This window comes from Lingula anatina, chromosome 1 (genome assembly GCF_051362555.1).
Source record: "Lingula anatina isolate TDL-2025a chromosome 1, LinAna3.0, whole genome shotgun sequence".
In the NCBI taxonomy this organism is placed as follows: Eukaryota; Metazoa; Brachiopoda; class Lingulata; order Lingulida; family Lingulidae; genus Lingula; species Lingula anatina.
In genome coordinates this window covers 43,094,461-43,118,477 of record NC_141767.1, presented here as the reverse complement: position 1 = coordinate 43,118,477, position 24,017 = coordinate 43,094,461, and the positions used below count along the sequence as shown (strand labels likewise).

General features: G+C 39.0%; 2 protein-coding genes across 6 annotated transcripts in view; both read left to right on the top strand.

The window, feature by feature from the left end:
- Positions 1 to 766: 766 nt before the first annotated feature.
- On the top strand, positions 767 to 23,268 carry LOC106181814 (uncharacterized). 5 transcript variants are annotated; one of them, XM_087008673.1, is made up of 3 exons: positions 767 to 1,178; positions 7,559 to 7,632; positions 17,918 to 23,268. In XM_087008673.1, exon 3 carries the CDS (start codon positions 18,161 to 18,163, stop codon positions 19,334 to 19,336), a length of 1,176 nt encoding a protein of 391 aa, XP_086864799.1. In that variant the 5' UTR covers positions 767 to 1,178; positions 7,559 to 7,632; positions 17,918 to 18,160; the 3' UTR covers positions 19,337 to 23,268. The 5 variants fall into 5 exon arrangements, with proteins under 5 accessions (XP_086864799.1, XP_013421753.1, XP_013421761.1 ...); XM_013566299.3 differs by lacking the exon at positions 7,559 to 7,632; XM_013566307.3 differs by lacking the exons at positions 767 to 1,178; positions 7,559 to 7,632 and adding an exon at positions 10,609 to 10,623.
- Positions 7,680 to 24,017, top strand: part of LOC106181809 (uncharacterized) — a 35,800-nt gene continuing 19,462 nt past the window's right edge. Inside the window, exon 1 of the mRNA XM_087008641.1 lies at positions 7,680 to 10,206. The gene's annotated coding sequence lies outside the window, so the exon portion shown is untranslated. The remainder of the gene's footprint in view (positions 10,207 to 24,017) is intronic.

Genomic DNA, 24,017 nt, shown 5'->3' with positions numbered 1-24,017 from the left:
TATACATTTGAAACTACAATGCTTAGATTCACTTTACTGCCCCCCCCCCCCCCTCAAGCGATGCCCTCTGTGAGTATGAAGGAAAACCATGCAAATGTTTCAGATAGTAGGGTAATGTAAACAGCGATGTTTTAAGCAAAAGTAATCATAACAATATTAATAATACCTGAAATAAAATGCAACATCAAAAATAACACTTGTCGTCTTTAAAATGAAAGCCACAGGTCTATATAAAATGTTTAATGGACATTTTGAAAATGGAACCGAAATACACACTTAGGGTTTTATTAAGAACGTGTCACTTCCAATATCTGTTAAGTGTCATCTGTACGAGAGAGATGAGTCTGCACTGTCACTATTAGTCACTTGCCTGGCATCCACCGTCCTCAAAACACCAGCTGCGGATACTGGGTTACAAGTCATCAAAATAACATAATACGAGTGCTGAAGTTTTGGGTTACGGGTCCATAAAAATAGCAAACAGTGTTGGTCGGGAACATTCAACAGCATTATCAGACAGCGTCATCTTTATGTTCAATAATTCTACAGTGCGTGTAGATTAGATTACGAATTGATGAGAAGCCTGTTGACGGCGTAATCAACGGTGAAGGTATTCCTCATATTTTTGTAATAATTAGATCACATATTCTGTCAGTAGGCCTTCATCATTCGTACATGTGGCTTCTCAGCTGCACTCGACGTGCACTTCTTTCGGCGTGGCGTGACGTAAGCGCTGCGTCAGTGAAATCTTACTCGGCCCTTCTACTGTGTTGTCATTCCAACCACGCACATGGTGGCTGAGTGACCTTAGCTTTAGTCATAACGGAAGCGTAGTGTTGTGTGCTACCAGACCTCAGATCTTTATTCAGAATTCAAGAGCTCGTCAACTGGAACGGCAGGTGATCAAACAGTTCCATGACTGATAACTCTGTAAAGCTGAAGCATTTTGTTAGAACGGGAGAGTAACACCAACAAGACCGATACACATCTACAGGAGCCAGACGGGTGAGAGTCTGCCTTGGCTTAAAGAACTAGACCTTAGAGGTCGAAAAGAGTTTGAATATCGGTGAAACAGACTGTATCATATACACGTGCCGGTTTCAATAAGTCAGAAGACGTTTGAACCTTGCACGGCTCGTAAAAGAATTACCGGCACAGATAACGGCACATTTATACTGGTAGGTTGTTTTCACTTTTTTAACCTTAGCAACTGGTTTATAAGTCATTGTGCTAGTATAGGTAGGATTAAGTCAAGCAACCACTGAATTTGACAGGTGTCAAAATTCAACATAGAGGCAATAGACTGCCCATTTGTCAGTGTTGCTCTCTGGGCAGCTCCCCCCCCCCCTTCTCTCGACAGTATCTTTCAGCGCTTGTGCGATAATTAACGGTTCTTGGCGCTGAAATTCTGCAATACAATTCTTTTATATACATCATCACCGCGTGTCCTTATGTTTTGGTTTTATTTGACTACTTAGTGAACATTGTATTTGCTGTCGATAAAAGTTGATTTTATTATATTATGTCGATTCTAAACACGGAACTGAACAATATTTTCTTACCAGTAAATGTCAGGGATTCTTCCTCAGATTAAAACCGCGATTGTTCTGCGTGGAATCTGCGCCGGCAGCGGTGGAGATAAAATTGGGCTAATTTAAACGTGACTTGTGTTGTGTTGGCCCAAGAGTGATTCGACAATACGAATAAACAGCTAGTAATACTCGTTGGAATTCGACAGATAGCCATAGGCTTTGTATTGTTAAGCGAAGGAATATACTGCGTTTTTCGTTCGTCGGGTCGAATTTTCCACGATAATGGCATGGGGAAACAGTAATTGAAGGCATATTTGTGGTAGTAAAATTTAATCTGACTTTTATTAAATGGGGTGTTTTTATATAAACAAAAACAACCTAATTGTGAATAGAGGTTGGATGAGGGCGTGAACTTGTTTCTTTAGAACACAAAAGCTAAAGCACAGTGTCCGTGTTTAGAAACAGTTGATTGTTTTGGCCTGACCGATTTTCTCCTTTTGATTTTTTTTACACATTCCATAGGATGTTATAGTTTTGTTTTAATGGTGCGTGTGCTCAATGCATCTGGTCTGATAGTTCTGAAAGACACACATACACACACACACGCACACACACACACAGAGAGAGAGAGAGAGAGAGAGAGAGAGAGAGAGAGTGGACAGCGGGTGACTGTGTCGGACTGTGTGAGGACTGTGTGAGGCCATGTAGACCCTCCAAACAATTTATTCGGTGGGTCGTAGATTGAAACAAATTACAGTGGACACACAACTTGCTCTTCTACTGCTACCAGGCAGACGGGGGACTACTGACCTGTAAACACGTGCGCGCCCAGTCAAAGCCGACTGTTCCAAATGGACTGTTCCAAATGTCAAGCAGACGACAGGGAATGTCTGATGTCAGTCAGATAGTCGAAATCCTGACATTGAACAGATTCTATGCATCTATGCATGTCGTTATCTCTCAAAATCATTAAGCACATAGCACAAATATTAGACAACTGTAAAAGGAGACAACAGAAAGTCTCACAGACAACAGATGAGGGGTGTCATTGTGTCTTGATGTCACCAAAGTGACAAACACTCAACCGGTACCAGGATACAGGACACTAAGACATGTCTGACAAACAACATGTTAATACCAAAAGGAGACAGACGATAACGCCCTATACTGTAGCGTTAAAATCGGCTAATGTCAAATAATCAGGATTATCAGAAATATTGTATTCCCTTACATTTTAGACGGTCGACAGACCCCGCGACAGACAGTGGCCCTAGTGTCATGCAGTCATAGTGCGTCTCAAGTGACATTAGTAAGATCGGTATTTTATGAATAACATTCTTTCGCAGCTGGACAGCACGCCTCTGCTTTTACAGGTCAAGTATTTTGTCAATACAGGGTCAAGATAAAATTTTCCGTTGAATAAAGAACTCGGTGCCAATATTGTATTCAAATTTGTAGAACAAAGCAATTATGCTTTTCAATAATTTTAAAATTGCGTCAAGTCCTGAGAAACAGAACTGTGGTTTGTCTTTCACGTAGGAAAGATGAGGTTTAAGGTACTCGAGTGTCATCTGAGCTTTGTAGTAAAATTAAGGTTACGTACACAAACTTAAATGCAAGCAAATTGGATTTGAAGATTATGACAAGATTTGTCTACGAAGAAATCCTCGCTCAAGAATACTTGTTAGCATATATACTCGGGTTGAGATTAATTTATCGATAATCTTCTTCAGGAGAGTAATTTAGAGTAGTTGAATCCACAAGGCAGACGATAGAGTATTAGTCAGATCTCAGCTAGAGTAATTTTTTAGTCATTGTATCATTAATGTAATTATGGTTTGTAATTATTTGACGCAGTTTTTGTGGCACTCGTATCTTATATTTGATTGTTTCTCCGAAAGGGCGTATAATGTGTCGCTGTTCTATAAAAAGGTCAGTTAGCCTTTCGTATAGATGTTTTAAACTGACTTCAACACATTTCATTACGTGTTAGGCCCCTACTCCGTAGTTGTGTCATTTTTAAAATTGTTACCGCCTAGTATGTTGAGTATATGTAAGCGATATGAAATAGTCGATCACATGTAAACAGTCAGAAAGGTCCGGGCTGTTAGTGGATGGTGAATCAATATCAATGAGTATCTAGGTTTTCTCTTGGTAGATAATTCTCTAGTTCCCTGAAAGCATTTTCCGATTTCACTTCATATTTGTTTTAACACAAGTGAATGATTGTTCTACACAAAGCAAGCAACAAAGCGCGAGAAATCAATTGGCAAACGACACAATTATAGCAGATTCAAGGAAATCAGACGGATCTTCAAGCTGCAGTATTATTTGATTTGCGTGAAGCAATGAATGTGGAGTATCCCGTCTAAGAACTTGAACTGGTAGATTGTTGTATCTATCTAGATGGAACTTCCTTGACGATAAATTGCTTTCCTTTCGGGATTTATCTTATGCTATACAGTTTATAGAAATATTTCGGTTGAGCAGCAGCCCTCTCTCTCTCTCTCTCTCTCTCTCTCTCTCTCTCTCTCTCAATGCATGATTAGTTTTCTTTTAAAATATATACTTTTTTATCCACGAAAAAATCAGATAGACCATATAGAATAGCGGCATTGCAATTAGTGGTTTGCTCGGGACTCTGTGTGTAAAACTTGTGGTATTTCCTTTATAACGGCGTTTTGTGTTCAGCTGGAAAATAACCCCAGCTTCTTTAAAAGTTCTTTTGTCAAACGCAGTAAAATCAACCACACCGTAAGTCTGTGCTGCAAAGTGGAATCAAAGAGATAGTTAGCGGGGACGTGTCCTGTATCACAGGTAATTAAAGCTTTATTTGTGAATACAATTTTGGATTTTATTTCGGTCTTTTAAGTACAAAATTAAACACCTCCAGACACACCTGCGTGGAAAGCTGTAGTCTGTGTCAACAGGTAAATACGACAGGTGGTCTCGATGTTTGGGACCTGGAAATCAGACGCGGTAAATCAGGTCCCATTTGCACAGTGGCCATTAAGATTAGTTCAGAGCAAGGCTAAGATTCGTTCCGTACTCGTGGTGACGAAATTGCTGATTGCATTCAGTCAGGTGGGTCCGCAGTACGAGGTAAAGCAATGAGTCGGAATGGCTTGGCGCTCCGATAGGTTCTCCTTCGCATTTATGTACCCCCCCCCCCCCGCTTGTCCCATATATTCGTCCTATGCAGGCTTTTAGCCACCGCTCGATATCTCTTCATTTCCACGCAATACTCCCCAATGGCAGATTATTGTATTATCATTATCATTTATTCATGATATGATAACGCCTTCTTCGTCCAAAGTATGTTTATGCCATGATTAAATAAAACTTTCTGAAACTATTTCCCAAATTGATCCGATTTACCAACTCCGAATCATTTCCCTCAAAAGTAACGCTATGCCAAAACGTCTTTGGAAATATCTTTTTAACCCAACATTACATTACTCAAGAGTAATTTTTTCTGATGGGAGATTAATGAAAGATTAGACTAGCCAACAATGAATAAAGACTTAATATATGAAAAAATAATGATTTGAGTTTGTACATGTAGCAATGAACAACCTTACCGACTGTGCACTGTACCATAAATGACAGAGTGTTTTATGTTCAGAGTGACGGTATTTTTCTAGCAATGCACTTAACCTTGGTAATCTTTTAGTGTGCTATACAATACGATCCTATTGTGCGTTGGCAATACGGTGTCCGCCTGGATTAGGCTCTCTACTCCACGGAGTATTGTGTGTCGTATTTAAGCAGTGGGTTCAACTGAACGAATAATGTTGATTCTCTGACTCATTATTTTTGGGACCAGTATACTAGATGTTAAACGTTTCAATACAAATATAACATAATGTATTCTGGTTTACCGACAGAAGATTAAAAAAATATTTAAAAATTATGTGATAAGACAAGTGTTATAAATAATATAATATCATTATATAGTGTCATAATATTGTTGCGATTATCACTGATTTAAGTCAGTGTCAATGTTTCTCAGTGGTGAGAGGAACAAACCTGTTTTCAAATTTTTATCATTTCATGCACCTTGCTGTCGGTTGGCCTTGTTTTAACAAAGACCACATTCTTTAAGTCTGGTTTCTCTTTTCATAAAGAGACAAGTTCTACGATAAGAGGAAGGTGAAAGGCACAAGGTGTGACATCTGGCCGATAGCACACGTATTGTAATAGAGAGGAAACGGGATATTCAGTTGTGAAATTATATGCAGGTTTGACAAAAACTTAGACTGTGAAATGATACAGTAATGAACCCATTTCCTAGGGCATCTGGTGGGTTAAATTGTTCCCATTTGCCATAGCTAGGATTTTATCTCAATGGACTAGAATAACAAATATATATTTTTAGCAGTGAGTGTTATAATGAACTTTAATAGATTGCAATCCCGTCTTATGTAGAAAACACTGTCTATTCCAGCTGTTCTAACAACAAGCTAATAGCAATGTTTACCTAATTAATTAACGCCAATTAAGCGCATGGCTTGTCATTTTGATAAGCAGCAATTACGCAATTAGAGCGCCTCTAGCTGCAGATGTTGGGTTAATGAATAAATTATTTAGAATAAACCGTATCGCATTGCTCAAAACGGATATCATATGTTTATCAGCAAACTTAAAGAACACCACATGTAGAAACATAACTAGTCACAGAAATTTCTTATTTTGACAACGTCCTTTTAACTCCTGCACACTTAAAACATTTAATATTTATTTAAATATAAATCTACTCGGGCAAACGTTCATCAAAAACTTAAATCATGGAGGAAAAGGCTGGATGCAATATCTTGCTCGTTCGCTCTTAATGTGATGAGAAAGTCAGGAGTTATTTGGTTTTATTTTTAATATCTGTAAATGATTCTGAAGTGATAGTTCGATAAATGAAAGAAGATACAAAATGTAAAAAGATACCGGAGGTCCCGCAGGGTTACAGTGTATCTCAACTGAAAATAAATTGATGAACTCACAAAAATGAAAGAGGAATCAACATTTATGCAGATATCCGAGGGCACTTTCATCGACAAAGAATCGGAAGTAGATATTTATTCAGCTTTCTTTCTTTATTTAATCTTATTTTGTTAATTTTAGCTCGGGAATTATACTACATTTATATAAAAATAACTTATAACGTGATATAAGAAGAAAATGAGCGGGATGTGGCAGAGTAAATTGTTTGTCTCTTTCCTATAGGCCATTTAAACCCGTATGGGATCCCATATTCTTAAATATCATATAAATGGAAATAAAGATAATAAAGAATAATCATTTCCCTTCTTAATCCCATTCCCAGCATTCTCTTGATTCCAAGTTGAAACAGGACTAATTGGCCGGCCGTCAAACTCCATATCCATCCCTAGAATACACTTCATTTAATACTGGTTGAATCATTTACATCCCCATTATCCCTATCCCGCGGTTATGTGCGTTCCATTTCGAAATAATGAGGCGGTTAATTATCGATACGCTGCTGCGGGTGTAAACCGTCATCCTTCTCAGCAAGCTGCTGCTGGGCGTGCTGTACATCAGTTATTCTGCCTCGAATGTACTGTGTCTGTCCACCCCCCCCCCACCCCCCCACCCCCCCCACCCCCCGACCGCCCTCGACACACCCGCCCTCGATACACAGAAAAAAATGATATTTCTTAGCAACTGTACATATTTGTTACTTCTTTGACCAGGTGAGAACATGATACTGCCTAGCGGTTTATATGAGTTTTATTTCCCCAAGAATAGAGTAACACGTCATAAAGATTTCTTTTACTGAAAAAATACTGAAAAGAAAATCAGTGGACAGGTAATGACAGTTCCTCACATCATGTAGGTTTGAAGTGTGTTTGCTGTAGGAGGTTCATATAATCTCCCACATAGACGCTAATAATTGAAGCCATAAATTGGACTTAGGTTTAACTGACCAAATATTATAGTGTGGATTAGAGCATTAACTGACGTTGTGTCTTATGGAGCAGGATAGAGTTCATACCCGGATGCATTTATTATAGGGACCCACAGACAGAACACTCAAAGAAAATTCACCTACAGAGAAGAAACCTTAGACGAATATAGACATAGATAGGTAAGCAAATCTTGAGCAAATTTATGTTTAAAACGTTTCTTCCTTATCAATTATCAAAAGATAGAAGGCCGTCTTGTCAGTTGCACAATCAGTTTGCCTATCACCGTTAGCGTTCTTCAAATAATGGGACGCGGAATTTAATGCTATTTACTTGTGTTTTTTTGTTGAACTAATTCATAAAATCGGGGTCTATGCTATGTAGTTGTGTAGTTAGTGATGCATACCAACAAAGCTCCCATGGTAAATTCTAGCACAATGCTTGTCTTCAAGGATCAGAAGTTATATTAACTTTTAAGTGTAACGTTACCCTCATTTCACGACCCCGTGAGCAGTAGAGAACAATATCTCTGCCTGTTCAATCCAAAAGAAAAGAAACGTCAAAAGTGTGCATGTTGTTATTAGTTTATCAGCGGGGGTAAATTTGTTTGCTCTACCATTGGAATGTATGAGAACAACTGGTTGTGTTTGGTGTGGCTTTTAAAATAAAACTGAAGCCAAAAACCTATTAGCGTGCAAATATGAAGACTTTCATAATGTAGTTTATTTAAAATACAATATCCATAAAAGTTTTTGCACCGTTATTGCTTTACCTAGCATCCGCAAAAATGCAATGCTGCTAAAAAGTCCCATTATGTTTTAATTCTTTGAGAAGTTGTCATAAATTTTCATTTCTCTTCATAGCGATGGCTTAAAAATTACAATGCAGTTTCATTTCAAAGTTTAAAAATAATAACAGCTGACGGCGATGGAATTCCTGCTGTCAAGCAGCTCCAAGTGTCAGGCATATGAGTCATACATTAAGATGACACTTGTTGATCTCACTGCGCAGGTAACATGTTGGAAAGATCGCACGTCTCGGGCGTTAGAGATAGGAGAACAAATGAATACGTAATAGTCTAAAAAGTGCTGGTTTATTGCTTAACCGTGACCTTTAGGGTAATAGTTATTCACAGAATAGCTATGTGATAATAAGATAGAGGACACCTTGTTATTACTCTATTATATAGTGCCTGTCATTTCCGATTCTTATTATTTCTTTCCTGATTCATCATGTCTTCATACATGTATAATTCTTGTTTGTGTTCATGCTAGATGGTAGCGCATTTGACAATCTCTCTCTCTCTCTCTCCTAGCATGCGCTTATGTATTGATGTTCTTAATTCGCCCCATGCTTGAGCAACTTTTCCATGCAAGGACTGTTTATTCAGTTTTAAAAATGGTTTATCTCGGTGGAATGTGGGTGCACTTGACTACACATTGTGTCTTCTCACCAGGGGCAGCTGTCATTCTTAATAAACACTGAATGGATGATGTTTTGGTGAAACAAAAAAACGTGCTAATCATGGAACTTGGGCGTGAACATTCCAGTCATAAAATGAAAACAATAATGTGTGCTAGGAGTTTATAAATATGGCCTCTTTATGGGAAAATAAAACGAGACAATATTCAAAAAGATTATTAGAGACACAATAGACAACATCAAACAAATATTCAACTTCACCTAAGTACTAGTAATAGTATGTTATTTGAGAATGGGAAATAAGACTTATAATTGCGTACCTATTATATATCATTAGTAACAATGTAAACAATGTATATGTAACTAATGAAGATATCTATACCTAAATCCTGAAGAGAGTAAGGGCTTGTCAAATGAGTTTAAGTGGTGAAATATTAATTTATTTAATTGAGCCGTACTGTATTCTAAAGAGATTAGAATAAGTTAATGGAATAGAAGTAGTGTATCTTTAACTTAAACGATACTGCCGCTGTTTACGACTTAAATTTAAGAATTCCCGCTTTCTTATTCTAACAATTCGAAGAACAGATTATGTATGCCACCACGATATTGCTGTATATGTACCAATGGAATTACATGAACTGATCATATCACACGCTTTTATTAATGCAAAGGGGTAAAGGGGTATTATTCATTCCATGACACACCAAACCTCACACCTTTTCACTTAGAAAATCCCAATATCATAATTAGGCTTATGCGGACGTACTATTCATTGCGCCTTTTCTATCATAAAAAGGACCATGTTACGCCATCTGTTATCAGGTAAAGGTTAAGTGTTAATCAATTAGTGCATCTTCCCTGCCAATGACACATTCTCTCTTAATAGCATATGGTGGAATTTCCTACTGCGAGTCGAGGCGGAGGACGTGGGTTTTGTTGTGCTATTATACACACGGAAAAGCCGATCTGGAATCCACAGTTGTCAATATTATTCTAAGCCAAATGAGTCACCCTGGAAGTGGTGCAGTCAATATTGTATATAGTACAGCTAAGTTAACGCTCGGTCGCACTATACGTATTATTACGGTGCGGCTTCTTTGATGTCTTGACTAGGGAAAGGAAAAAAGTTGACACCCAGTGGAAGTAAGATAACGAGAGTTGTGTTTTCTACTTGAAGAATTTACAAACTGCTTGTCTGGACGCTTTCGAAAGACTTCCCTGGCCGAGGGACGTCTGTGCGTTAACTCTTATAAGTTTTTACACAGATACCCAATTGTACAGTGTCAGCTTGTTAATCGGACGCGCAAATCAAATAGGGAACCTGCTGATTGGTGAGTACTTCTTGGGGATAGAAAATCGTGTGGATTTTGTTTTTTGACACAAATAAGTAGGGCAAACTTTTAAAGAATCTTTTTGATGGGAATGCTCAGGATTCAAATGACCAACATCATATGGAGGCTGACCGTGGTTTGAATCAGTGTGGGGGGGGGAGAAGAGGGGTGTGTAAATAAAAACAACGAACATGTGGTTTGTATTTTGTGTTGGTAAACCAGAAGATAAATAGAAACGTGTTAAGAACTGAGTATGTTAAAACATTCTACATTGAGATGAATTATAATGGAACCACAGTAGCTGCACAGGATGGGCCTACCTGTACTGGTAGAAGTAGGCATGAGCCATTAGGCGATAACAGCAGGAACAGGTACAGAGATAGAACAGAGCCTGGAGAATATCATGATCTAATCACGGTAATTTGATTAACGTATTACCAAAGACTACTGGCAGTGTTGCATATCTGCTTGTTGGTCAGGTAACCAATATTCTTCCTTTTGTCTGAAAGCAAAATGGTAAGTTTTTTTGTTTACTGCTTTCGGTTTGTATGTGGCCAAGGAAGTAGAACTTGGACTTCAGAGGACATGAGTCAACCGTGAAAAGGAAAGTCATGATGCGTCGTAACTCCAGCTAAAAAGAAACTATTGGAAAGTTTTTACACCGTTGCTAAATTGACCAAAGGTTACCAAAACTGATCGGTCATTGTGAAGGTCAGACAATGTACGTCCAAGTGTGGTCCGATTAGCAATTTGTTCCCATTTATTTGTTTAATTTTTTCCTGGTGCCAGAAGATCCAGCTAAACATCGACTCCCATGCAGCAACAATAACACCATATCCAGTCCCACAGTCTGTGCTTGATGGTCTGTGTTTGTTAATAGGATCAATTCGTAACATGACCCCGTAGCCCACCCCTACCTACACCAAGATGACTTTAAATTGCGAGTTTATTTACTGTTTAGTGTGAAACATATTGGCAATTCAAACCCGAGTCCACTTCACTGTCTGGGTGTGCTTTTAATCCCCTGGGATGTTACCAAAAGACGTGTACGGGAGGGGGGTTCTTGTCAAATTAGGCCAATAGACAATTACCAAAATGCGGATTTTTTTTTTTTTTTTTTTTTACAAACTACTAAGTCTTTTGACTGAAAAGAATCAGCATAGGCATCAGGCCTAAAGCCATTAATTTCAAAGGAGGGGAAAATAGACATTTTTATAGTGTAGCCTACGCGTTGGCGTAAAACCTAGAGCTCAAATTTTGCTTTAGAGCAGATATTTTCTGGCTAAAGGGCAGTTCGAGGGCGATTCGTTCGACACACCCCCTCTCCCCCCTCTCCCTGCCTATGAAGCTGAGAATGCAGATGCAAGAAAAACTGTAAAGCTGCTATGCATTTCGGCTACTGACATTACATATTGAAAGCACACCGCTGACCTGTTTAACGGGTGGCAGGATCCACTTGGGTGATTTATTATAGACGAAAATAACATTCTACTATCCTTGAGCTCTAACCGTCATTTGTGTGAACGTCAGAGAGGGAATAGTACAGAGTTACAGGGGGAGCTTTCTAATACCCTTGGCCCCAGGTAGAGGAGTTTACTCGTTCATGGTAAGGAGAAATATTAGCATTAATCCTAAAGAATGAATTGGGCAGGAATCTAGTGCCAGTACCTGTTTTCAAGGCTATATTTACAAGGGAGCAGTGCTTTAACATTATAAGTACATATATAGCGTTCATGTGTCTGTAGTAACAGGTTAAATTGGACATTAAAATGCTTGTCTTCGGAATTAAATTCACTTTTTAATAGGGATAGGTATGCATGCACGCGTTGCCCTTGCTAATATGCAGGATATCAGTACCAAATGCTCCATTCTAATATACATATGATATGACATACCAGTACACATATAACATTAAGACTGTACATATGCAGAAATGCTGTTATCATATTTGTGTGCAGCAGCATGGTACATAGTTCGTTTAAAGGTGGTTTCTGCCGGGATGTTCAAAGAACGCGGACTTAAGTAGCTTTGCTGTTGTCCACTTTGTTGAAAAATTTGATTAACACAACGGTGTCGGACACGTGGGTCCATGTGTTACTGTTACAGTATAATGGCTATATATAAGTGTGTGTGGAAACTATCACAGACTACTGTGGGTGTTAATATTAACATTTACTCATACTGGAATAACGACAACTACGTTTTTAAAACGGTTTCAGAAAATTCCGATCCACACCAAAGATAGCGTGTTTTCTATTTCTGTATCGTTAAGCGGTTTTGCAGATTACTTACTGTTAAGGTTAGATGTTAAAGATAGTTGAAGTTGTCAGAGAAATGACGTTGAAGCCACGTAGGGATTATGCGAACGTACTGCATACTGGAAATGATATGGGCGGGAAGGGGGAGGGGTATATATTCTTGCATGCTCAATATCGTCTTTCCTATACTGTCGTTGCTCTAGTCGCTTTAGTTTATAGACTATTACCAGGGCCTCAGTCAATTTCTTTCAATTTGATACTAAACGTGACGAAACTGGGCTATAGCTGCAGAGTATCAGTTGTATGTTTTGGTCACATTTTGTGTTTGAGTTGTGACAAATGTATGACCGGGTCATCTGACTTCTGCGTGGATTTAGGGTATTGTGTCAACTATGCTAAAAGCAAGCTACGCTTTTAGTTTAGATCTTCTCCAATACCCCTAAAATGTAAACACCAAACACTGCATATAGACACAAATTCCTGATGAATGGACCAGCTTTCCAAACAGTAAATATTAGGCATTTACTTTTAACACACCGGCCCCTTTGCATTTGGCTGCAATTCTCCGGACGATGTTAGATAACTATGTTCATTCCTCTGGTCATCTACATATACCTGTGCAGTGTAGGTATGCGTTTTGAATGCTATACATAATTAACGCGGTATTTTCATTGAGGTCAGGCGGGATATAACTGACCAGCACTGGACACATATTACAACATAAGCGTCCATAATGTAAGAGTACCACGTGGAGCGAGTTGCACTTGATTAATTACCTCCTCTTTATTTCTTGAGATGAAAGGTTTCGCGGGCCAGGTGTGCACAAGTGATATATTCGACATATGGTGTAATGGATTACAGATACACAAGGCGGACAAAGAAGCTCGGCTTCTGAGTAATTACATGCGCCCCTGAATTATTTAATTTGGGAAGTTTTTGTGTGTATGCTAAGATTTATGCCCAACTTCTCGTGAGTAACTTTCACGTATAAATCTGTAAATTCACTCACCAGGTTGTGTTTTGGTTTCATATTTGTACAGTAATCCTTGAAGGAGAGATATGTTCCAGCTGTTACCTGTCTGGCTTTACCTTTTTAAAGGGTATCCAGGTATTATGAGTAAGATATTGTATTGGTTAATGGCAGTATACATTGGTGTATGTTGTCTTCATTCATATCATTGTATAATATATGGGAATATTGGCACACGGTATAAAAAATATATGAGGATGTATTTGCTTGCAGAGACCAGTGACTGGTGTCACGCCCATGGCGACAGCTTAGGTTAACTGTGGAAACACAAATTAGTTCATTATAGTTTTGTTTACTAGGCTACCGTCTTCCAGGGCTACAGATTGTTTTTTCATTAGATATTTAGAGACATGTCTTTCGTTAATTCATGGCACTTTTCTCGCGTTAGAGATTTTACGGCCCTGGTAGAGGGTATTTGTATACTAAGAAGGGTTTGTTGATTTGAGGGGGACCGCTGGGGGGGGGGGGGAGAGATAAATGTTCCACTAGCTGACCAAGGCAACATCCGGTTGTGGGACATTCCTGGACTTGCACCCAGATTTCGGTACATGCCGGCTGTGCGTGTCACCGGGCAGTGTCAGTGTGTGACAAGTTTACAGCAACTGACCCATGGAACTAGAAAGATTATACCTAACGTTATTACCGGCCTTTATAACCCTGTCACATACCGAGGTTTATGGTCCCATTAACGGGCACGTTCAGCGAGAAACCTGTATTGGGCATTGGGTAGGATGGTTAGATTGCTGTCTGCGGTTTAGCAAAAAAAGGAAAAATATATCCAGTACTTTGTGTTGATCGTGGTTTTAAGGTTTTTATAAATAGGTGGCTTACCTATTAGAGTATTATCTATACAGGAGAAAGACTGAAAAAAGAAATTGGAGACTTATTTTGTATGAAAAACTGAATGACCATTAACCTTGCAAATAATGAAATAATTTTCAGTTTTTAAAGTATAGTAGTGAAAATTGATGTCTTTTGCCCATTTATAAGTTCAAAAACCTGTAAATTTTATTTAAAACACAAGCATTTACTGACAAAACTCATCGCATTGTAGTTAGCCACTGCTCGCCAGGGTACGCCGCTCTCGTGATGACCGTGATCAACCGCACCTTAAGTACCTTACAAGTAGCCTTTAACACTGTAGACAGGGACAGGTATGTGAAAGATCAAAGCACATTTTAACCACACATATTGTCAGAAAACCGTCGTAGTTTTCAAACTTGTCCATAGCTCAGCTGGTTTGGCACAACCAAGACATCTATAGCACGCAGGTGATATGCAAAGTATTCCCAGTGAAGGACTGGCGACAAGTATATAGATGTCATGAAATCTAACTTTAAGTACAGTGTTGACGTAAATGATATCTAGAAAAATATCATAATATGACCAAAACCTAGCAAAGCACATTTACTTTATTCCACCTTTTGCCTAACAGAACTACACGTAAAAGCATTATTTTCATAAAGCAAGGAATAGCATAAATTTTCATAAGAATTGGACACTGAAATGGCAAGCTTACTCGTTTATAACACTGACACAGCAAAACTGTCTTTGCATACAACAACGTGCCTAGAACGCCAGGTAGGCTTTTTTTTTCAACAAACCCAACGCACTGAAAGATACTGAAATCGGACTAAATAAAACACGGACAAAGAAACTAAGTGGCCCCGGATGCCTTGATGGAGATGGAATAAGAGATCAAATGTTTGCTTAGCATTCGTATTTATCAATTTCCTGGGTTTCTAGGAGCATGCTAATTAGAATGACGATGACTCATTTAAGGTCCGTTTGCACAAGTCAAAAACAGTTTCAAGTCTGGTTCGCTCTGACACCAGCGCACTGTCAGCTGCTCTTTACAAAGTAACGTATATGTGTTTAAACTGGTCCAGCCCAGCAGGTGTGAGCCAAGATGATTTACTTTGGTCCTCAAGATGACGATTTCAGCTTGTTCTTTTAATGACTCTGGGTTCTTTAATGGCTGATTGATAATATTATATGGTAATTGTGCTCATCTATGATTGCGCTCATCTCTTTCATTGCCTTATGTTTTGTTCATTCGCTAAGCACCTTAGAATACTACCAAAGCGTCTACCTTACTGCCGATAGTTCTTTTTCTCAATAGGATTTGCCTAAAAGACAGCTAAATATATCAGCTGTCATAGTGAAACGTTTGCAAATGAAATCGGCACTGGTGACAGTAGACATTGGTCAAGTACGGCCATAGTTGACCGCAACTAAGGGAGCACAACAGAAGTGCTGTTGAAATCCATTTCGATTCGCCTGTGATGTTTGAAAGCATTTTCTTAGGCAGAAGGGTGCAGAGGCAAGATCAACCACTGCCAAGATTGTGTTAGATGTCGCAGCGTGTTAGTTCTTGTAGCGGAATCTGAAGGTATCCTAATGCTATATGCGCCGCATTTCCGATATGATCTTTACGTGTATCTCGTTCGAAAAAAAAATTAACTGGCAATCGCCGAAAGTTGCTGAAATACTTCATAACATATCAAATCTTACGGCAAACGTGTAAAACATTCATTGGTGACGCTATATTGGTGTATAGCTACTATGAAGATGCGTAACCATGGAAAGAACGCATTGTAGGATACGACCTTCGTCATATTTGTCTCGCCCCCTCAATACGCTGACGCATCATCAGAATGATGCCATAAACCTCAACATTGGTCATGAGAACCAGATAGGGCTTCCAGTAATTAATTTTTTGCCTGTCAATGTTGGCCTCTATTCACTGTCTAATTCTTTGGAAAAAAAAAACAATAAAGGAAACAGTTTTGTACTAACGCCATCATCGGTCTATTTGAAGGAATAAGATGGCTTCTGTTTTGACAACCTCAGGAGCAAAATTTCTGGTAGGGTTTTACCTAGTAATTGGTGACCCGTCGCCCTCGACACCCCGGGAGCCACTTTCCGGGTAAACAGTCCAAGAGACAGCCCTAATGAGAATCTAATTGAAAGCCAATAGCGCCATCACTTTTTTCCGAGTTTAACAAGGGTTACCTGTAGCTAAATATAACGTCTTTAAATGTCACTGCGGCGCGGAGGTAGCGCTTACTAATAGAAAAAACTTGGACTGCTGCCCTAAATGGTAGGTGTTGTTTAGTATTTTTGACAGTTGTTTTTTGACGGGCGGCTGTTTGTTTAGCTTCTTTTTCTTGCTGTTTTTGCCATCTCCTACCATCCTCTCCTTGTTTAAATTCCGGCTTTGTTCAGAACAATCGAGCTTGTGTGCGTTGAAATATGTTCAAGACTCTTAGTAATAATGAAGCTAATCTGAAATTGATCTCAAAGAAATACATCAAAAACTGAAAACGTACGTGACTAATAAAAGTACATCTTCAAAGTCTAATTTGACAGATTAGTAATCACTAGTGCGGACACAGACAGACCCAATTTGTATGCGATTCATTTGCGATTCCTGGAAAAAGAGATAGCTAAGACGCAAAGGACAAGAGCTCGCCAAGAAAACTTCTCAGATGTCTAATTTCTGTTGATAAACAATGCATAAGTTGTGCCTTTCCTGAATGGAAAATTTCCAGGAGAACTACATAAAAAGTTCAAGGTGAAAAAAGAAGAGTAAGGTCTAAGTAAATAGCGTATAATCGGTAACAAGTTCATTCGGTTCTAGTTTTAAGCATTTTAAATGCTTACAAACGCGTTTGCTTTTTTTGCTAGTTCGCGTACATTGCTGAAGAATATGTTAATTTTTATTTTCAATGAAGATAATCAGTAATATGAAATACATTTATATTACCCTTACTTTAGCATCTGGGTTAAATGAGTGAAAAGCTTCCTGTGGTGTTTTTGGTTGACCATGTTTGGTAATATTGTGCTGAGAATCGCAACTGTTGCAATGTGCTTTGAACAGTCTGAGCATTTCGTCACGGGCCAGCTAACTGGGTTTTAGTGTCTGTTGTTTTCAGTGATTTACCGTGCAAAGAGTGCAGTAGTTGTAAACGCCAAGTCATTCTGACTTTCTCACTGTTTATTTATTCCGATCATGATTTTGATAAAACAAGGACGACCCCACTTAGAGCATTTAGATCAATTTCTTCCTCAAAGTGGTAAACCGCGGTTAAATATGAGGTTTGAATTTTTGTTTGTTAAATTCGTTAATTTCCTTTCGTGACAATGTTAATTTTAGATTTTCTTCCGCTACAACTCATTAGATTATGCACACTGACATATAAAGGGGCCATCGTTTTATTTTCCAGGAGCCAAGTAACTTTGACATTTTAGAATTTATCTTTAAAAAAAGATAAAAATACACTGACGGCAGCTGTTTTTACGGTGGTCTGGTTCATCATTTTTTTTTCTCCTCCGTCTCAGGTTATTTTTAGAGTATGTGAGAGAGGCAGTAAGTAGCTTTGATGCATTGATTGAGCAGCGGTATATTTTATCTTTTCAGATTTTTCTGAGAGATAGACTGGAGATTGGACTGGACAAAACACCTAGCATTATTACGGAAGGATAATTGTCTTACACCTGAAGATTTCTTGTCAGTTGGCCACCACTCCGACGAAGCCTTTTATCTTCTATTAAAACCCGCCTTCAGGCATGTAAATGGGGTGTTTTTACTTGCCCCTTTAATGGTTTTTCCTGCAGCTAGAAAGCTACGTCATAGGTCAGGATCTTGTTAATAATAAAAACCATGTCGTATATCAAACGCGTCATGCAAAACTGGCGGCTGTCCAGAATAGAGGAGGAGTTGGATATACTGCACTTTCAAAACATCCCCGTGCCACCACCGGAGACGGGAGAGGGAGGTGACCCCACCGGGACGCAGGAGAGGAAGAATTTAAACAGACGTAGCCGTGTGTTGGAATTCACTGATGTTCCGCTGACGCCTGTAGCAGATGGTAAAGAACCCCTTTACTCCTCGCCTTCTTCTCTTGTCCAACCGGCTGATATAATGACCTCGCAACAACAGCCGCAACATGAACAGCATTCAACCAAGAAAGATGGCGAAGTTGCGGCCAAAGTGATCACGGAAAAGTATGACTCATTAGGCAAGGTAAAAACCGCCTTCGTGGAGAATAATGTATTCTGTCAACAGCAGCCGCAGCAGGCACAGACAGCCGCAGGTGGGAAACAAGAAAGCACACTCATGACGGGCCTGGAGGAGGTTGATGAAATTACCGAAGACGACATCGGACAAGTGGAGTCCTTCTATAAAAGTTTGAAAACGGACGTGATATGTTGCCAAGGTCTTGCTAATCTGTACTTTGGGACGCTGAAAGGCAGCGCCACGGTAGACTCTTGGACCCTAGCACATTCGGGAATCCCCTTGTTATTACTGGACACGGGGGAAGGGCACAGAAAGCGGCGACTACATATCATTCTAGCTGAGAGAGGCACGGGGTTTATTCTTTGGAGGGACTCTATCGATCATCTCACAAACTATAAGTCGCCACACCCAAATTTTCACACCCTTCATCTCTCCACAGATCACACCAAGATCGTCGGCCTAAGCTTTGATGATGCGTTCGCCGCGGCGGAGTTTCAGAGGACTTATCATGATTTAATATCCGATCCCGAGGACGATCTCTTGAATGTGAGTAGGAAAAAGGGAAAGAAAAGGAAAGAGTTAGAAAAGAAACTCAGATCTAATCGGAGGCATTACAAGCCACCGAAGAAAAATGACATTTCACAGCCATGTTGTTTTGAGCATGTGACAAAACTTGAGCGTTGTGACAGAGATCGGTTGGTGACACTTCATTCTCTTGTTTCCCCTCGGGAGGGGGACAGGGACATTTGGCATCTAAAACAACAGAAAAATGGTCACACGAGCAGCCAATCGGGACAACTAAACAGTGTAGCAAGCTGACCGAGCACATCTGTGAGAACGATCCAATGTAAGTGTATTGGGTCATAGGAGATTAAATTGACAAACTGTTTCCAGTAAAAGATACAGCAAGGCGTTTAGAAGGTTTTACGCCATGACACGGAATAAAACCACCAGCAACTTGCTCTTTCGAAAAAACACATGGCGTATTTACCCGTGGTATATAACTCGAAGGATATTAATCAACGGTCACCATGTGAACAGCATGAATCATGTGCCAGCAACGCATTTTATTTTTATTTGAGGTAACGAACTTAAGTTACCCGCAGCACTCTGTGTTGTTTAATACCTTCTTGCGTTTTTAACACCATTCTGCTTTTTTACGATGAACAAAATATGTTTTTACTGCATGACTCATTCTGACTTGCCACGATCGGACAAGGATATGAATAGATAAAAATATTACGGATTGCATCCCATGTACATGACACTATGGATTTAGTATGACCAGCATATAAGATCGCCACGGGCTTCGTTCTAGTCTTAATTACTGCAGTTCTTAAGCCAGCTCATTTTTATTTTAACACTTAATGGTACAATGGTGCATCTCTCTGCGATCTTCTTAATTATCTTGCCGAGAGGGAAAGTTACGAGATGAATACAAGTAGCCATTAATACAATTATGAATGGACGTTGAATTGATATCTCGATTATCATGCAAAGGAGGCCATTGCTTGATGCTTGATACGACATATTTTCGTGATCTCAGTCGAGGAAGATGCAATAGATGTTGTCATTACACGCAATATGGACAGACAGTGTGTCGGCTGAATATGTGAATGTCACCGCGATCCAGCTCTGGCCAAATTTCAGTTCATAAGTTTCTCTGTTGATTTGTTAAATGCATGATACATTAGTTTGAGCATTTTTAAAGGGGGGGGTGTAGTTAAGTAATTAATAAGTTTGATATGTCGTAAGTGCCACGTTAACACTGAAGTATCAAAATTGTAAAAAAAAATGGGTTAATGAGAAATCTTTTTAGAGGTTTTATTAATAGTACTTTTAAGGAAAGGAAATGATTAAGAATGAAGCAGTGATGTCAGAAAGATGACAAAAGATATACTTCGCCAAGATTCTAGAGGTGATATGCGGCAAGATGGCCGAAAATTGAGCTAGTGATAATAAGACGGTATGCATTTATTAAGAGGGCTGATGATATATACCTTGCTGTCATGTTTAAAAGAAAATACGAAACTATTTTTGGACAGGTCCCATGGATTGAATTGTTTACATTTTATAGCCTATTTACATCACACAGCTTGACATCAAAATCAAACGTGTCTAATTTTATACCCCACAAAATGTACATATAAACATGCAAGAACGCCCTTGTAGTGAACTATCAAAGGAAACTGGTTGAAAGGCGATGACAAACGTTCGCTGTTAATAACACGGAAAGTGTTAAATGTTTAAGTGTCTGCCATCAAGGACTTATCAAGTGCCTGTCACCCCATTTTTAACCTAAGTAAAAGATCTTGTCTTGTGTAAGAGGTTGTTCTTGCTCATTGTGGATACCTACGATGACTAGTGTTACTTGTTAATTGCACAGAGGGTATTAAATTGTTTCATGTCTGAAATCAAGATCTTGGGAGGTCATCTCGTTCCTGTCTGAGTAGACAGAACTGCATCTTTTCGAAGAGTTTACACTCGATTCGTTAAAGTTAAGCATCAGAAAAGTGTTCGCTATTCAGATCATAACAAGCGATATTGTCCTCCGTGGAAAGATAACACTAATTTTTAGGGAAGTAACAGTCGTTTTCCCTGTTCAAGAAGTTCTTGTTATGGTCTGAAATCACAGTGGGGTACCAGGCAGGTGCGTTATGATTTCGCCAAGAGGCCACACGCCTGAAGACCTCTGTAGTCCAGTGTAGGAAAGCTGCAGGCTTTCTCTAGGTACCCTGCGTGTTAAAGAACCGCGCTTTACTGTTGCGGCAACCTAAGACAAGCGCTGGGTGAGAAATTGCTTTCTGGCAGTAAATCCTCTGAAACACGGGGTACTGAACAGCCGCATATTTTGGAATAACCAGATTGATTTATTATTTGGTGCTGGCACAGTTAAGACGCAGTCAATATGGCAAAGGGCAAGTCTACGTTTTAAATAACCGGGATCCTGGAAGCTGTAAATTCGGGAAATTAACACAGACAATTCACTACATGGCTTCTTGACGATTTCTCCACCTTCTTTGTTTTTAAACAAACTCGGGCAACTTGCTTAATAAAGTTAGAGGTTATGTTTTTATCCGCAATCCAATGTTGACAAAAAACAGACCTTGTCTGTGCAATGGATAGCGTAGCGTTGGTGCCCCTTGTGTTTTTAATGCCCCAGATGATTTTACATCGGTATGAGTGAACAAACACATCATGGAGGGGTGTGTTTGATTTGTACATGATACTGTGTTAGAAAAGTGGGCAAATTTAATGCCTTGCTTGTCCAGAAAAGCCGTTTCTTTAGATCTTGCAGTCAATTTCTCACAGTAATGGATATTGTTGATATTCATTTTTAACTTCAGTGGTTTTTCTCATAGGTTGCAGCAATATTCTAATAAATTACAGGGCTTACAGTTTAGAAGGAAGTCGTCGGCACTTCAAATCTGCTAGTTTGTTAAATGAGGTACCAATCGGGGATAACACTTATAGGAAATATGAATAAATATGCTCACGCGAAATGGAAAACAACTATACCTTTTCCACTTAAAACACGCCTCATGCTCCAGTAATGAACTTTTACGGAACTCTGTGAAATGGCTGCAATTTGACTATTAAACTTCAGGCTATCAAAAATACCGTCTGTTGCAGAAATTGACTAAAGAACTATTCTACCGTTTATATAATTGCGTTTGATCGTAATGGTTCCCTTCCCTACTGCGCACTTAGTGCTGGCACGTGACAGGAAATTTAGTTTTTTTAAATCTTGTGTCAGTAGAATTTATATACCAACTGTTTGTAAAGCTGATGATATTGTTTACTTAAGGATTCTGGTTATAACATATAATGCAGTGTATAGGCCACAGTGACGCGTAACTATCACCTAAAGACATAATGCAAAGTGTATGGTATGGGAATGGGGTTTGCAAGAGCTAGGCTGGGTTCTGATAATACTGGCTTCAAAACGAGTGCAATCAAAACCAGCACTTTTCCTGTCGAATTTCGTGCGCAATTCCGGTTTTCAACATACGCCCACAATTTAACGTTTTTTTTCTTCGAGTTGTGTAGATTTACATGCATCTAGAAAGGGCTGTTTTGGTCAATATTTCTCTGTAAAACGTGTTGTTTTTGAGTTGTAGGATTACTAACACGGTGAAACAAAGGGCAGTGAAAGAAAGAAAGCCTAATGTTTTATGACAGACAAAAGTATGTTACAAAGGCAAGGCCTGTGAAAGACAGATGGTGTATTTAATTGTTGCATGGCGTCTTCACATTACGTGGAGTTACTACTGACATCAACTTAATGTGCGTCTTATGATTATTCGTCATGTGATGGGAATGAGTTTTGTTTATAAGTGAAACGCTCAATAGGAATATTTAAACGTTGTGATATTGTTGCAGATTAATTAGTTAATAGATCGCAGATTGATATTTTTTATTATTTCTCTAAATGTGAATATTGTATATCATCATGCTTCCTATATTACTGTTTAATATATATCCCGCAACCAAGGTTTCGACGCTTTTCAAAACTAAATAGTTATAATGAAGGCCAAGGTGGAGTACTGTGTAATGAAACGCATGGCAGTAGTCGACGGAGTCTAGGCTATTATCATATCTTGACTCAGATATCAGATGTCTTTGTATTGTAACAATACCATAATTTGAGCAGTAGAATTAAGCCCGGGGTAATTCGGGTTATCATTCTTATTGCTACTGTATGATATTGCATTTTGATGCTCATAAATGTCAAAATTTATTCTCCTAAATGGTTTTTGGTGTGTCGCTTTTCTCCCAGGCCATGCTATTGGCTTCTTCCTCCGCACTAGCTGTGGTAGTAGGGAGTAATTTTACCCTTCCATTATAAACTATTAGAATAATACTTATGTCCGGGGGAGGGAGATTCCTACACAAATTAGGCAAATTATGTTTTGGCTTAGATGAAAACAAGGTTAAAATGATATTGTCTGGTCAAAAGTCATACGTCCATACAAAGGCACGATTTGAAACACCTCGACCAAATAAGTTTCTCAGTGACGCGTACGTTTACATCAAACCATTAGCAGAGTTAGTAAAAAGTTGAGTATTTTTACAGTTTTACGCGCCAAAAAAAAAAAGTGAAATGCAGGAAATTTAATAGCATTCAACAAAGTTACGATTCGATCTCGTTCAACCAAAGAGAACCGTCTCATGCAGGTAAGAGCATGTTGACGCATGAGCTACAACTATAAAAAATGTACCCCCCTGCCAATCCCTTGTCCACCCCTGGGCACCAGTGATAACTTCACAATTTCCATCTCAAATGATTACTGTATAATCTTACCGCGGTATCAACGCGAGAGATAGATAAATATAAGTCTCTCACGCGAGGGTTGTAATCTATAAGACAGGTGACGGTGTAATGGAAGTAGAATAGCTTGGATACCGACTTCAACCTTGAAAGACCTGCCATAATTTGATTATCCACTTTGCCGATTGAGGTTTGTTTTCATCGCTCCGTCCAAAGTTGTTTTGTGGA